This window comes from Triturus cristatus, chromosome 2_2 (assembly GCF_964204655.1).
Source record: "Triturus cristatus chromosome 2_2, aTriCri1.1, whole genome shotgun sequence".
In the NCBI taxonomy this organism is placed as follows: domain Eukaryota; kingdom Metazoa; phylum Chordata; class Amphibia; order Caudata; family Salamandridae; genus Triturus; species Triturus cristatus.
In genome coordinates this window covers 528837769-528854226 of record NC_140582.1, presented here as the reverse complement: position 1 = coordinate 528854226, position 16458 = coordinate 528837769, and the positions used below count along the sequence as shown (strand labels likewise).

General features: G+C 44.1%; 1 protein-coding gene across 4 annotated transcripts in view; it reads left to right on the top strand.

Annotated features, from left to right (window-relative positions):
• GATB (glutamyl-tRNA amidotransferase subunit B) overlaps positions 1–16458 on the top strand; it is a 488988-nt gene that overhangs the window by 212000 nt on the left and 260530 nt on the right. For all 4 annotated transcript variants that reach the window (XM_085641666.1, XM_085641663.1, XM_085641664.1 and 1 more), the window contains one exon: positions 4477–4599. In XM_085641666.1, the coding sequence (XP_085497792.1) occupies positions 4477–4599 (123 nt within the window). The remainder of the gene's footprint in view (positions 1–4476; positions 4600–16458) is intronic.

Below are 16458 nucleotides of genomic sequence, written 5' to 3'. Positions count from 1 at the left end.
GTTTCTCTCTACTGTAGGCCTTCTGCCATGCTTTGGTCTGTTCTTTTTTCCCTACCCTACTATTTCACAGAAGTGGGTTGCTGCCAGAGCTGTTCAGAGGTAGGTGTATTCCTGGGGCAATTCTTTACAGTAGCAGTCGGTGTCTAAGCATCAATGAAGTACAAAGTTTGAAAGACCGGCATTCCAGTCAGATATGGGGTGCCTGTTATGAAGCACCCAGCTGAGGTTAATAAGACAGTAGCTAATGTTACTGTGGAGAATATATAAGTAACCGTACCCTTGAGCTTTTCCGTCTACATCACTTCTATATGCTGTGAATTTGCACTTGATAGCACTTTCTTACCAAAGTTATTGAATTAAAGATTTGATCCATTTGGGAATATGCTCTACAGCCAAGCTGCAGAAAAATGTAACTTCTAAAAGTATGTTACAGTTTCTGGTCTAGAAGGGAAAGATCATCCTGCATGCCAGTACTTTTTATCTGCACTCAGTACAACAGCCCAAAACCGCAGTGCACAGTTCATTTATCAGAGTGAGAGATAAGGCAGCTTTAGAGTAAGAATAGTTGTCCTATTAAACTGCACACACACGGCACAGGCTGCCGGAGACTTAAAAAATACAAGATGCCATGTATGAGAAAAAGATGGATGGTCGATGCAGCAAACAGATGGATTTTTCTACATGACACTCAAAGATAAAGACCAGCTGGAGGCCACTCAATATACCGAGACACTCCATCACTGAAGTGACAGAACTGTAACAGTCCATCAAATCTGGAGTGGCAACTTACCAAACATTCAGTGAATCCTCTTCTAAGCTCTACTACCACCACTTAAAGGTTGCCACTGGGCGGGATACTATTCTTTACCGTTTTCCACCGTACAGAGGGATAACTTTAGCCAATCCGGAGATGTGTCCTTTAAGATGACAGTAGCCACCTTGACCAAACAGGTTTTGTGACCAACTTTCTTTTCTGTCCCAGCTCTCTCCTCACGTGTAGGAGTGTGATCAAAGGACATAGGGTACTATCAGCTCGTATTTAGTGTCATTGTTCTTGGGCTATCCAAATTGGCACAACTGTCCAGTTCCCAGTACACATAACTGGAGGTGATTGCTTAGGTCTAGTAATGGGGCTGGCCTCACTTCCAACACATGTGCTGGTTATGAATCACCTGCTGGTTTCTGGGGCCCATACAGACATAGCCAAGACAAGATTGGTTCTTTTAACATGTGAAAACCTCAAGTCCCAGTGCCAAGATCGGAATGGCTCAGCACGTAAAACCCCTCCTTCTCCTATCACTATTGGACCCACAGGGGCTCAGTATGGAAGGAACACACAGGGCTTTGTTTCCATTAGGTGAGTGACGCAATCCGCAATCCACCTTACGGACAGGATTACTGTAGCCTAACTACACCATATAAGCCCCTCTGTTCCCCCAAGAAGCCCACAGCCTAGGTTCCAGTACCGCAGCCACATCCTCGTTAAGAACGGATAACACCATAAATGAGGTCAGCCAGTACACTCTCCTGGATATATTCCCTGAAGACCATCAACCCTGAAATGAAATGAAATGAAAATGAAATGAAATGAAATGAAAATGGCATTTGTAAAACGCATGGCTACCCGAAGGCCTCCCAGCGCTAGGAACTGAACCCACCCAGTGAGTGGCTTTAAATGGCCGGGGCACATTTTTATGCCCCTTCTCTGAGCAGTTAAGGGTAGTGCTTCCTTTCATGGACTGGACAGCCTAGCGGGCTCCCTGAAAGTATTCCCCAAATGGCCATGAATTAACTGCTTTAATCGCCAAACTTTGTAAACTCTGGTGTGCCTAGACGGTTACCATAGGGGTTCTCCCAAGACTATGTAGCCCTCCAGGGGCTCTCTGGTGTGGGATCCTGATACAGGAGACCTTTACTCCAGCTTAGAGTCGTTACATTGAGGCTGAACACTTGCCTGGCAGTCCCGGTCAGAACTGACCACCAAAGTTTCATCCTCAGGGCCACAACAGTGCAGGCTGTATCTGACTTCTTTCCCTCATCCCCTTCAATGCGGGTCATTCAATCCTAGACTGCAGGTTTCTACCCTTGAAATCCTTCTGAGGGTCGGCCTGGGCACTCGCATTCCAAGTGGACAACTGGCAATTTTTTGCTGCACTCAGAGTCTACTGGAAGGTTCACATTCACAGCCGCTCTCCCCTGAACAACTGCCTGTACTTCAGGGTGACCAATGTCAACGTGTGCCCCTGCCAGTATGTATGTATGCATATATGTATGCATTTGTATTTATATAGCATGAAACTAGGTAGGAAACAACAGAGCACTGTACATTACTTGGGGAAATGTAAGCCAATCAACAAGATCATATGCATCAAGTGGTGATTACACAAATACAATTCATACATTACACATTTTTTGAGGCAAAGGGAGTATACATGTTTTGCCCAGTATCACATGATGTTAAATCAAGCTCTGAGGCCGGCATTCTAGCCCGAGTCCTCGGGTAACAAATTTGGCAGCTCTAGCTGCTAGACCACATCTCCCCCAAAGGCCAGTTTTTTGGTCACTGACTAATCTGTATGTTTTAACAATTGGACTGTGTGCTGGGATGTCCCAACTTTTCCTCCCCCAAAGTCCGGCTAGAACCGTGGTACTCATAGTACGGCCCACGGGCCGCCAGCGTCCCTGCAGACCTTCCTTGGCGGACCTTGCAGGTAATGTACCCATGGCCCCCCAGCTTTTCACGATTTCACCACAAAATTAGGCAAGGGGCGCTGGTTGCTATTTGCTTTGCCGGTGCAATTTTGAAAACATCCAGCCTTGGGAAACCCAATATTGCGAGTGACAGAAGAGAGTGGAGAGAGCAAGAGAGAGAGAGAGAGAGTGAGTGGAGAGAGAGAGAGCGGAGCTAGAGAGCGCGAAGAGAGAGAGAGAGAGTGCGGAGAGAGAGAGCAGAGAGAGAGAGAGCGTGGAGAGAGAGAGAGTAGAGAGAGAGAGTAGAGAGAGAGAGTGGAGAGAGTGGAGAGAGTGACTGACTGACTGATGGACTGACTGACTGACTGACTGACTGACTGACTGACTGAGACTGACTGACTGAGAGAGAGAGCCTCACTGACTGACCGAGAGAGACTGACTGACTGAGAGACTGACTGACTGAGAGAGAGACTGACTGACTGAGAGAGAGACTGACTGACTGAGAGAGAGAGACTGACTGACTGAGAGAGAGAGACTGACTGACTGAGAGAGAGAGACTGACTGACTGAGAGAGAGAGAGAGAGAGAGACTGACTGACAGAGAGAGAGAGAGACATCAGTACTTTGTAAGGTCAGTACTTTGTGCCAGGGGGAGGAAACAACAAAAGATTACAGTAGGGGAGAAACAAGGGAAAGAGCATGAGCTAGAAAAGGGCAAAGCTAAATAAAGAGAGAAATATAGGAGAAAGAGCAGGATATGCACTTCCCTGGAGTGGTAAACACAAATGGTAAAGAAATAAAAGAAAAGACCTTATGTCGTGGCTGCTGACAATCAAACCGTACTTCACTTCACTGAGATGAGAAATAATTAAGACATGCAGATCTATGAAATATAGAAACACTGGTGAGCTGCAGTTAAAAGGCAACCTGTGGGCAAGGCTTCGTGAGAAAAATTGTGCATTTCTGGTGAGCAAATCTAGAAAGTGATGACAGCAGCACTAAGACGCGCTACCTAAAAATGGGTAGCGCAGAACACATTTCTAAGGATGAGAGGCACAGTACAATTTAATGTTTTCTGACAAAAACTCCTATAATTGAAAGGCATAATATGAGAATATAAGATTTTAAGTTCTGTTATCCACCTTCTCTTTTAACTTCCTTCTTTTGCTTATGTCTCTCTGCTTCTTGCTTCTCTCGGCGAGCCCTCATTTAACTTCAGTTTATTATTTTGTTTTTCTGTGTATCTTCAAAACTTTCACTGCCTTCCTGTGTCTTACTTCTCCTCACTGCTACCCATATCCATTCCCTCTCATTTCCTGCATTATCTTTGCAAAGCGTTTTTTATTCACTGCCTTGTGACACAGTGTTGTGGTTTTCATTGCATCCCTTTGGATGACATCACATACTGGAGTATTTCTCTCTGATTTTGTCTGTACAGCTTCTCTCTATCTCATTAACAGGGTAATTGTGAAAACTTACTCTTTAGTGCTCTTTTTAATGTGAATTTGGCATTTGCTGTAACATTTTATGCAAGCTTTTCGTGCACTGAATATGGCTCTACGTGTACTTTACTTCTTTTCTAGATTTCTTTATTCCATCCCAGTTACCCCCACTTTGCTCCTCACAGTCAATATATCAAAGAAGAGTGTTGGTCAGATGTCAAACAGAATCTGGCCTGCATTAACCATATTTTGAATGCCATTTTATTTCATTGTTTTCTTTAACACATCTCATTGTACCAAGTAAAGAAGTCTGTTTAGTAGTCTAATATGTTTCCTTTTGGTAGGAGTTGGCCTCATGGAACTTGTTATGGAACCTGACATGTGCTGTGGAGTGGAAGCTGCAGCTGCTGTCCAAGAACTCCAGTTAATTCTTCAGGCACTTGGGTCAAGCCAAGCAAATATGTCAGGTATGGTGGGACAGAGTGCCTTTTTCCATGAAGTACTTTAATGTTTTGAATTAAGAAACTGTGGATTCCGGTGAGGTACAACCTAATTTGGCAGTTACAAATCAGGGGATTATTAAGTACTGTGACCTCTAGCTGATTGTACCTCTATGGAATCATGAATCCTGAGGGGTGTTGAATTACAGATTAAAGTAGTTTGTTCTGGAAAACAGCTTCTCCCATTCAAAGTGAGTAGTTAAGGGAATGAGCAGAAGTCAATGGCCAGAGCTACACAGGAAATTTGATGGAGTAGAGTGGGTCACTATAGAGTCCAAAAGACTATGATAAGCTTGAAATTCACTTGAATGCTATAACTTAAAATAGGCTGCAGGCCCAAGAGAATGCCATTGTAGAGATCTCCAGGTAATATGAATGTGAATCACCGACCAGGTGGATGCCCACATTTTGTGCTGTGTTTGGTCATTTTAAATCGAAAACCTAGCTGACTGGAAATGAAGTGCTGTACATTGGGAAAGCCCTAATGGGGATACATGAAGGGAGGAAGGGGAGCAGAGGGAGATGACATGGCCATTTAAGACATGTCAAATTCAGTATGAACACTCTGCTATTCAACCTTAGTGGAAGCAAGGGTTTCAACAAAATAATGAATGTAATAGTGCCCAAAGTCCTCCATTCTTAACAAAGAAAATAATCTCTGTCTTGGTTCCATTGAGTTTATAATAATTTTCCCACATCTGTTGAATATAATAATAATCAAGATAAGGGTCACTGTCCCTAATGAAATGCTTCGCCTAAAGCGCACAGGAGAAACACATAGACTAATTTGGATAGAGGTAAACATAGCTAACAACAACCTTGTCCTAACAGGGTTCATTTACAAAAGAACTCAATTTTTAGATTGTTTTCCCTACCATCTGGTTCTGACGTGAAATAGCATTGCTCCCAGTCTCGATGAGTTTCTGTTCCCATCATGGCCTTGGAGTTCATTGCCCTTCATCCCGTTGCGAGAAGACCCTTTGACGCACTTCTTTCTTCCTATGGTGCATGTTTCTTTCCATTTCCTCAAGCCCACTGTCATCGAGCGGCCAGTCCTCTTCTCTCTTATGGACTTCCGGGCCTCTGCGTGCTCCAGTCTACCTTCGGAAAATGAACACACTCAAGTAGGAGGAACAGATGCCCCTCAGCAGATGCCCACAGTACCATTCTAGATACCCTATGCCGATCTCCATACTGTCTGCAAACTTTGCCTCTCGCTGGAGCACCAAGAAAGCCGTGCGACTCCTTTACGGCTTTCCGCAGCAAGAAAACTGACTCAACGGTGAGACAGATGGTGGGCCCTCAGCCAATAGTCGAAATCCTACTTGGAAACATCGGATATCTTCAGTGAGGCTGAACATCTCGGCTCCAAAGACGAGGAATCGGGTGAGTCAACCGACCTCCCAGCACACAGCTCAGTCCTGAAATCATCGACGCCAACGTCTCAGAACCATAGGAGGAGGAACATGTGGAAGAAGAGGTACCGAGGATGCTCTATCCACTTGGGTCTGCGCCAGACCTCGAGCAAAGATTACAACTCGTGTGAATAACATTGATACTCAAGCTCTTCTGAAAGCCTAGAAACTGCCACACTTTCGGAGCCGAGCACCATCCCCCTGGAGAACGGACAATCAAACCCTGTGCCTCAGCCACTGCCACCTTTTAGTGCACCACTGCCTCAAAGTACTGGTTGACACCCAAGCAACGCCTTGGAGCTGAGAAAAGACGCTTCCGGGTGCCACAATCCTCATCCAGTCTTGAGTTTGAGGATGCCTGTTGGCTCCGAACCCTCGATGTCCACTTCACCCTCAAGGCCGTAAGCGTCATTGGCTCTGAATCAGCCGCCGTGAAATGCCGAAACCAGTGTTGGCTCAGAAGTCACTGCTCACAACATTGAGGAAAGCTCAATCCTTGAGAGATTGCAATAGGAACTGGACGAAAGAAAGAGGAGGACCATTATTCACCCGCGCATCGACAAAATCTCTGCCTCTGAGAAGACCCTACTAAAGAAAGGCAGGCTTACTCTCAAGGCCTAATTACAAAGCTACTGCTCTTCCTCCTCCTCACCCACCACTACCTCCAACATCACCTCATCCTGCCACCTCCTATGACTTCTCCATAAGTGTCACAGGAGTCCGACATGGGCAGTCCTAGTCCCTATTCGTCGGCTGAAGAATTTGCCCCAGTCTACCATGTCCCCTCGGAAGATCCTTGGGAGGATTATGGGGTGTACCCTCAGACAGACCAAGATCTAGAACACGTCAAAGTAAGGGCCTCCCCACTGGATGACACCACAGCATACCACAGTGTTATTCAGTGCGTGTCTCCCTACTATAAGGTGGACCTCTATACCACCCCTGAGGACGACAATGTTTTTGCAGGCTCATAAGCATAAAAAAGTCCAGCCCTGAAATTTCAAAGGACACTGTTAAGTCCTGGATAGTCACACTTCGTTTAGAAAGAAGTACAAGACTGTCCTCTCTGGCCCCCACTTCATCAGAGGTCACACACTCCAGACTCTGTAGTTGTCACCACTGCTAGGAAAAGGGCAGCAGCTGTAAATCCGGAGAGGAATTTGTTGAAAAATGGAACGTCATCTGCAATGCTACTATTAGTTGTGCCCTTGACTCGGCTGAAACAGCTGCAAGAGGAGTGAGCACCTCTATCATCCTCCGGCGACTCTCCTGGCTCTGTGTGTCCAGCTGCTTCAAGCCAAGCCAGAGGTTCAACAACACCTTGTCAGCTTGCTGTTTGATGGGGTACACCAGTTTGGACCTGAGGTGGACACCATGCATGAGAAAATCAGGAAGAACACAGAGACCGCTAAAGCGATGGGTGCCCTTTAGGTCCCTTCTGTCAGGGGCTCCTTTCGGAAGCAACAAACTAGAGGTGGGTCCAAGGCCACTTCCCCAGACCCAACCCAGTCCTACCATTGGCAGGGATATCACCAACAGGTTCGCAGAGGTTTCTCACGGGCTCCTTTAGAGAGAATAGTTCAAAATCCATGTCAAAGGTACTTCCAGTAAGGGAGCCTCTACATCTAAGAACCTTTTGTGCCCCGCATCCCCCCAAGATCACACAACACCTGTCCGGGGGTGAGACTTTCAGAAATTGCTTCTCCCTCTTGAGAAGATCACCACTGATGAGTCCTTTCCATCATCGAGCAAGGCTACTACTTAGAGCACCTCTTAACCCCACCAAATGTTCTACCTCGCATTCACACCCTCAGTCCAGAACATCTCATCCTACTGCAAGAGGAGGTTCAGGCGCCATTACTCAAAGGAACCATAGAACCGATGCCCCATCAGCACTAGGGCAAAGAATTATCAATTTATCAAGAACGTTTTTGCAAAATATCTTTTGAATGTTATCAATTAAACTAATAGGGCAGTAATTAACAGGGTGGTTGTTGCAGCCCTTTTATCTCTGCACCCTACCAAGAAATAGGAAATTGGAGCACCACCTGCTGTAGTGTTTGACAATTCATTGAGATATGGTACCCATATCGACGGTTCTGAGCAATACAAGTTAACAGAATTTTGTGAAGTCCAGGAGCCTTCCCATTTTTCTGGGCACTTAACAGCCAAATAAGTATCATACATAGGAGATCTATTTGTATCCATCATAGCAGGTTCAGAGGGGCAGGTTTTCTCTGGAGATATAAGGTAACATGCATACATTGTTGCAGATGTTAATATCTCATCAATCATTCTCTCAAGGGGTGCTAGTTGCACCTTCTGGAAGTGTGCAACTCACTTACAGGACGGGATGAGCATCTCTGGTTTCATAGTGTTGATACAGCCTCCATGTGCTATAATATGCCAAAATGTTTTGCTGATCTTTGATACATCTACCTCTAGTAGATACTCCCATAATCCCGTTACCCAGGCAGTTCAATCCTCTTTAAGCTTCTTTTTGTAAGCAGTCCTGGACTCCTGTCTCCTAGGTTTATCCCCCAATTTGATGGCATTAATTAGAGTAATCTTTGCTACTCTGCAATCATTATTGGACCAGTCATGAGTTCCAAAAACTTTTCATGGGTTTCCACTATAAATGATGCATTATCCATTGTTTTGGTAAAATAAAGAAGTACAAACATTAAGCTTCTATACATTCATTCAATAATGATTGTGAGTTTTATTAATTCTTTCCACTTTACTTTTCTTCTGTTCTGGTTACTCAGTAATGTACCATTCAAATAAAGGGCCAGGGTGTCATGGTAGGTCTCTTGTTTGGCAATCACGGATAATATAAATCATGCCACCCCACAGCTGTAGATCTAAGAATATATATAAGGACTCTTCTTGAATGGGGAGGTTACTGTCTGAGGGGTATCGGCCATTGCAGGCACATTGCAGTATGATAGTGAGCTATCTACCAATTGTATGAGGACCTAGAGAGGAGTTGTTCGGGCCCTTTTATTTCTGCAATGTCCCGATACTCATCCTCATATTTTGGTAGATCCCTAGATAGCCAAGATGGTTCAAAAGTTTTGTTAAAATCTCTCCCAATAATAATATATTCATCCTTGGTATACATATAATATATTGTGAAGTAATTGAAGTGTGTGAGATTCATTCAGCAGGAGTAATTGCTGCCGGTTATTTGATGAAATCCTTAAGCCCAATATATTGGGAGAGTTAATAGGAATCTGTTTAATTGAACAATTATGATTGATTAAGGCCCATATACACAGTTCTTCTGAGGCCCGGCCTACGCGAGAGTTTAGAGCTGGTGTGTGATAGTTTTTGTAACATAAGGTAAAAGGGCTATCCGTTGCCTATCTTTCTTGCATCTAGCAAAGATCGAAACTGTAAATAAACTAGGCCTGGGCTAAAATTTCGTTCTGTTCGCGGAAATTGCGATAATTTGACATTTTCGCGTTCTGCGGAAAGCGCGAAAATGTCAAAATTTCCGCCTTCCGCAGCTTGGCGATAATTTGTTTCTTGCTCGCACTGTAAAATAATACATTCTCGCGCGCGATCGCCTTACCTGAATCCCTGCGTTCGCCGACAAGTTTTCTTGATCCGGTCGCTTTCTCCATGAGATGTTGTATTGTTTTTAGCCATTTGCGCTGTCTCGCGACAGTTCGCGCCCGCAGTGACGTCATGCGTCGTGCGATCACGTCTTTCTTCTCGCGATCATGCACCGCGAGACAACTGAAAACAAGATGGCCGCACCCGCGAGCAACCACATGGGTAAGTTGGCGAGCCGCAACCATGCAGAAAATCTCGCGAACATGCGGGAAAAAAACTTCCACATCTTCGCGATATTTCCGCGTGTTTGCGATAATTTTTAACATTTTCGCGATAATTTGCGAAAGTGGATTTAGCAAATTCCGCCCACCCCTAAAATAAACTGTCCCCAATTAGGGTCATGGATCTTTGACATCATTCCCAAAATATTTCAGCTTACTAAATATACTTTTCTGAATGAATCTGTAGCAAGGGATCCTGATATTTCAGAATTGGGTTCTGAGACCTCTGTGTGTGTGTCAGTGGCATAGCATTAGATTTCCTCTCACCTGGTTGCTTCTGGACAGGGAGGATAATCGATTTCATAATTATGTTTAGCAAATATGGAGTCCACTGTAGCCAATCAGATTTCAAACAGCCACCATCTGTTTCTTTATTAGTACAAGTATTCTCTTGGGCTAAGTATAAGGGCCCTATGGATGGAGCATTAAATTTGAATTAAATTGGATAGTGTGATGTAGAAATGGTATGAACATCTAATCCGACCAGTTCTTTAGCCAATTTCTCTTTATTTTGATATTAACTTTAGGTAATCATGGATCTACATAGGGGAGAAGTCACATGCGGCCTTAATATTATCAGAGGGAATCACATGATAACCGTTGTAAAACCCTCTAATCCAGTGGATTGTCTTATTTACTAATGAATCCTAATTATTTGGGGGCAAGGGAACAATTTTGGGTATATTATTCATGTACAGGTTTAACCATGGTTTATTTGTCCCCATACTTGAAACGGGTACACATCATTGCTTCATATTAGTAGTTGGGCAAAAGGAATTCACTTTATTGTATGCCACGACCTGGTCATGTGTATGTGATGATTCACTCATTTGCTGCGCTTCATAGAGACTAACATTGTTTATTGAAGCAAATTTTAGCCGACTATTTGTTGTGTTGTTAGGTGCAGTTAGAATACCAATAGATCCTGACCAAGTTCTCATAGTGATAGAAACTGTTGATATGTTATGTTATGTTACTAGGTATTTGTTAAGCGCATGGCTACTCCCAAGAGTGTCCCGGCACTAGTCATAGGACCCGTAACTCAAAACCAACTCAGCCGAAGATATCACAAACAGAGAGCATTAAAACAGCATTGTCTTTAATTTGCGACGGAAACACAGAAGGTCATTTTCCTGGCGAAGAGCAATAGGAAATTTATTCCATAATGAAGATACCAGTACCTGAAAAGTGCGGCCGCCCTGTCGTGAGAAGTGGAACCTGGGCGTGTGAAGCAGGTAGGCAGAGGAGGACCGCAGCATACGTGTAGGTACGTAGTGTGAACAACGAGCTCTTAAATATGGTGCGCCAACATTATGAGAAGCCTTAAAGGCAAGGACCAATGCTTTGAAGAAAATCCTGTTACGTATTGGCAGCCAGTGTAGTGTTCTCAGAAGGGGGGTTGTATGTGTGCGTCGATCAGCAAGTAAAATCGCCCGAGCAGCAGCATTCTGAGCCACCTGGAAACGATTAAGAAGATATTCCGGTAGACCCAGATATGGAACATTGACATAGTCGAGGCGAGACAGGATCAAGGCCTGCACGACTATCCTTCTGTGAGATTGAGAAAGCAGAGGAAGAAAATTCCGTAACATCCTGAGTAAACCGAAGCACGTGCCTACCACCGATTGGACCTGGGCATTCATGGAGAGCTTACTGTCCAGTTTTACCCCCAGGTTGTTTACCGTGGTAGCCAAATTGGTAGGCGGAGACATATTAGGCGGCCACCAATCACGCCAATTTTCATCAGGTGCTCCGCCGAAGAAAATCATTTCAGATTTATCAGAATTACATTTCAGGTGATTGGTGTTGAACCAGTTAAAGACTGCTGAAAGGCAGAGCTTGATATTTTTCCCATCTAGGACTTCATCCCTGGCACATGTAAATAGCAGTTGAGTATCGTCTGCATAGGAGACGATACTGGCGCCGAATGATTCAACCAACATTGCCAGAGGTGCCACAAACACATTAAAAAGTGTAGGGCTCAGGATGGAGCCTTGGGGGACTCCAACATTCATAGCTTGAATGCGGGCCTCAAAAGGAGGGGACCAGACAGTTTGCTGTCTATTGGTAAGATAGGACCGAAACCACTGTAAGGCAAGATGCCCGATACCGCACCTCCAGAGACGATCTAAGAGAAGGTCATGGGGTACGGTATCGAAAGCTGCCGATAAGTCGAGCAGGACCAGCACTGCTCGTCCGCCCTTATCCAAGGTAACTTTAATTAATTCAGAGACCTCAAGGAGAGCGGTTTCGGTGCTAAAGTTAGCACGGAAAACTGATTGGCTAGAATGTAGAATGTTGTTAGATTCTCAAAAATCTCCGAGGATATGATTGACGTATTTCTCTAAAGTTTTGGATAAGGCAGGGAGCAGTGAAATAGCTCTATAGTTACTCGCTATCAAGGGGTCAGCGGAGGGTTTTTTCAGCAAGGGGAGGATTTTACCCAGCTTCCATTGCTCCGGAACAGTCCCCGTGGACAGTGAGAGATTGAGTATTTTGTTGACTGCTGGATTGATTACCTCAGCAATCAAAGCCAAGATTTTTGCAGGACAGGGATCGGTAGGGGAACCAGATTTTAGGGAGCGGAGAAGATGTAAGGATTTCTCCAAAGGGATGGGAGGGACATGTGTGAGGCGATTTATAGTGGGGGGAGGTTGCAGAAGCAACCAGTCCAGCTTCGTATCGCAATTAGAACTCGTCGCATCAAAGGAGGCTTGTAGAGTGGAGATTTTATTGAAAAAAAATGAAGCAATGTCATCAGTCCAAGCTTTGGTAGGGGTAAAAGTTTTTTTTATGACATTAGGAGAAGTAAAATCTTTCACAACTCTAAAAAGTTCAGCACATTTGTTACCTGCTTGCTCAATTTTTTGGTTGAGGAAAGTCATTTTGGCTGTGCGAATTTTATAATAATATGCTTTTAATGCAATCTTATAAGTTTGCTTCGCACAGGAATCGTAATCCTGTCGCCATATCCTTTCATGAGACTTGGAGTTACAGTCTGCCGGTCAAGGATGTTGGCAGGTACTCCCTGATCATGGGCGTCATGTCTTCTAAATGCCTTTGTGAGTATTTCCAGGATCATTGATGTTCATGTCCTAACCATACTTTTTAGGTCTAATATTTTGACTTTGAGAACTACAACCATATCAAGAAACTCCTTGTTATCGGGAGTGACCCAGTTTGCCTGGTTCTCAAGCCCTTGTTCTTGTAGGGCACGCATCATTCAATAAATGAGGCCCAGCGTCAATTAAGGGAGTAAACCTGTTGCTGAAATAGTCACTGGTGGCTTGAGTGGAGTACCAGCCTCCCTCAAAAATTACAGGATACTAGAATTTTCTCTCTGGTCGATCTCTTACATAGATTCTGCACTATTCTTGAGAGTGATAGGTAAACTCGGTATCACTTTATGTTTGGCTTTTTTTTCAAATAGTTTGGCAATTTAAGGTTTGTCGTTATATGGTTTGCAGCAAGGTACTTTATCGGGGTTCAAAATTGATTCACCCTCTTCTATTAAGACGTCTATGTCCCTCAAGTAAAGTTTTTTTTTTGGGGGGGGGGGCGGCGGGGGTAACCACCACTTGGCAATTCTGTAGTACCTTTGTTTTACCCATTACTTTGTACAAGATCTCCAGTTATAGCATATATAACAATTAGCTCTCTCTAATGTTAACCCTGATATGAAACACATTGTACATCAGATTATTAATCACTTTAAATTCCAAAAATATCACAATTCACTTAAAATAACAAATGACACATGTAATCCAAAAACATACTTTAAGTATCTATGTTTTACAAAATGTTATCCTCAAAGTCTCTATCATCTTGTGCCCCTAGTCAGGAGAGCTTGGCTTTGAGTTCTGAATAAAACAATAACAAAACAATTGCTGCAACAAAGTAGTTTTACACTCAATGCTGATTAAACAGCTCAACAACTCCCACTCATAATAAAATAGGACCATTCCTTCCAGCATAAGATGTAGCAGGCATCAAGGTTCCACAAAGGGATATAGCACCCTATTAGCGTGAATCCCTTAGGCACTTGGAGGAGCTGGGTAAGCTCTCCTCTTCTCGTGTCAGGAGAACTCCTACTCCTTGCACAGAATATAACAAAGCTTTAAAAGTCTGTGCCTACAACGCCACTTCCAAAAGCCCTGTACAGGGGCCTAGTTGCTTTAGACTGGTGGACAATGTCACCCAGGGAGGAAAGAAGAGTATCTTACGTCGAATTGGCTTGACAGTTAATCCGGCTTCATTATAACATTGCTGATCCGTACATCTCTGCAGTGAGTTGGGATAAGGGGGTCGAGCAGAGACCCTGCCCTGTCTCTTCGTGTTGTGGACGGGCCAGCTCTTGGACCGGGCACTACAGAAGGAAGTTGGCACTTTTAAGCGCTTTCAGCTGGCAAGCAGGTAGAAAGGGCTCACCACCTCCACCCCTCTCTCAACCACCGGATTTCTGGGGTTTGTAGTGCCTTTGGATTACAGTCAGTAGGCATCCAGGCTGGGGGAGAAAGTCTGCGCTTTTAAGCGCATTCATCTGGCAAACAGGGAGGAGGGGACCGACCATCACCTCTGCCCCTCAACACCCCACCCCTCGCATCCGCAGGTTTTCTTAGGGCTTGCGGTCTTCCTGGATAGCAGCAAGTAGGCATCCTGTGCTATGAGAGGAAGTTGGTGTTTTTAAATGCTTACAGCTGGCAAACAGGGTGGAGAGGACCACCACCTGTGCCCTCTCTATCCTCAACTGCAGTATTTCTGGGGCTTGTAGATAACAGAAAGTAGGCGTCACCCATCTTATTCAATGTTTATTCAGCCTCCTTGAGAGCCATTTTTGTTTCCCATAAGATTGGATACCAGTTGTATTTGGATATTCAGCTTCACAATGTCCTAGAAAACCTTCTTCGGTTATACCGTTGCCTGCCTAACATTTACTTGTGGAAGCGGAAAACTGGCTATGCCTCAATGAAGAAAAGCCTGAAATTTTTTCCCTGGCCATTTAATCCTATCCCCTTTCCCTCCCTATCCTGGCCTGATGCTCTGGTTCTCCACAATCCAGTGAATCAAACATGCAACAAAGGAGTGTTCTTCGATAATGAGCCCTCGATCTCCCCGCAGATAAATGTGTTTTACAAAACCAAATTTTGCTGAGGTAATGTCCCACTTGAATTACTGCAATACTCTCTATACATGCCTCCCACTCACATCTTTTGCAAAACTGAGTATAAAATGCTGCTGCTCGCTTGGTATGTGGATTGATGCACCATGATCATGTTACCCTTGCACTCATGTTGCCTCACTAGATCCACCTATAAGCCACTACATGGCCAACAACCAAGCTATATTTCTAGTCTGTTGACCCCATATTAAACCACTCAGAGTCTCAGGTCTCCTAGCAGAGTCCTTTTGCCAATCCAAGTAATTCAGATACTAAAGACACGGCTGCTGCTCTCTTCTTTATCAGGGATTCAACTTCTAGAAAGCCCTTTCCATCCTGAAATTGACTACCTCATATTCAGGAAATCATTGACGGTGCACCTTTTCGCTCTGGCGTAAGGGTATTCCTGTTCTTCCTTAAGCAACTAACCGCAGCACCATCCCAGTCCCACCAGTCAGACGCCCAAGGGCAGTCTGCCTTTTACTCCCTGGTCCAGGAACGCTGCATTCCCAGGAGTTTTACACCAATATGACCTCTTTAATGGGATTATTATATGACATCATAATTGAAGACTTATCTAGGAAAACTCACTTTATCAAGCATCCCCTGCTTACCCATCTGTTATATAGTTTGAGGCCACCAATTCGATATTTTGTATTGTTTGACAAAAATCCTTAAGTAAATACATTTTAGCCAAACCTGTTATGAGCTTCATACCTTTTCTGACTGGTGAAAAGGAAGATGGACTAGTGTGCTGCCACACTACTGTGCAAGGATGCTCCAAAAATAGAGTAGCCCATTTGTTCGAAAACTGTAAAAGAGACGTGAACAGGTGGCTGTCATTGTTTCTCCGTTTCCTTTGTACAAATCTTTGCTTTACACTTTCAGTGATGGGCTTGTGATTTGGCATGATGATGGAGCAGTGACATGCTGCTAACAGTTTTGAATCTTCGATGATTGAATCAGTTTTATCTTTCTAAGGTTAATAAATGAGTATCGTTAAACTGGGTAATAGCAACAGTTGTAATTTGTCTCTTGCTTTACAAAACATGATATAGTAGAACCGTGTCCTAGGAGTAATGAAATACTTTCATTATGTCAAAGGAAATCACAAACAAAAATCGAAAGAATAAGTATATGAAAAAGTATATCCGTGGTATAGTAGTTAAACAGATGAATAATAAAGAAGAGATTTACACTTGAAGATATGTTAGGACTTTCCGAAAAAGGGTAAAAGGTGAGAGAGGTAATAGTCACGTGCGGAAGCTCTGTAGGAAATCCGCCATTCCTCCATGGTCACCCCAGATTTGTCACCTTTTTCTGGCATTCGAACTCTGGGCACATTACCCCTGCTAACCAGGAGTAGAGTGACTGTGCTCCCTTTTTAATGGTTGAGTTGCCTTATTCCTAA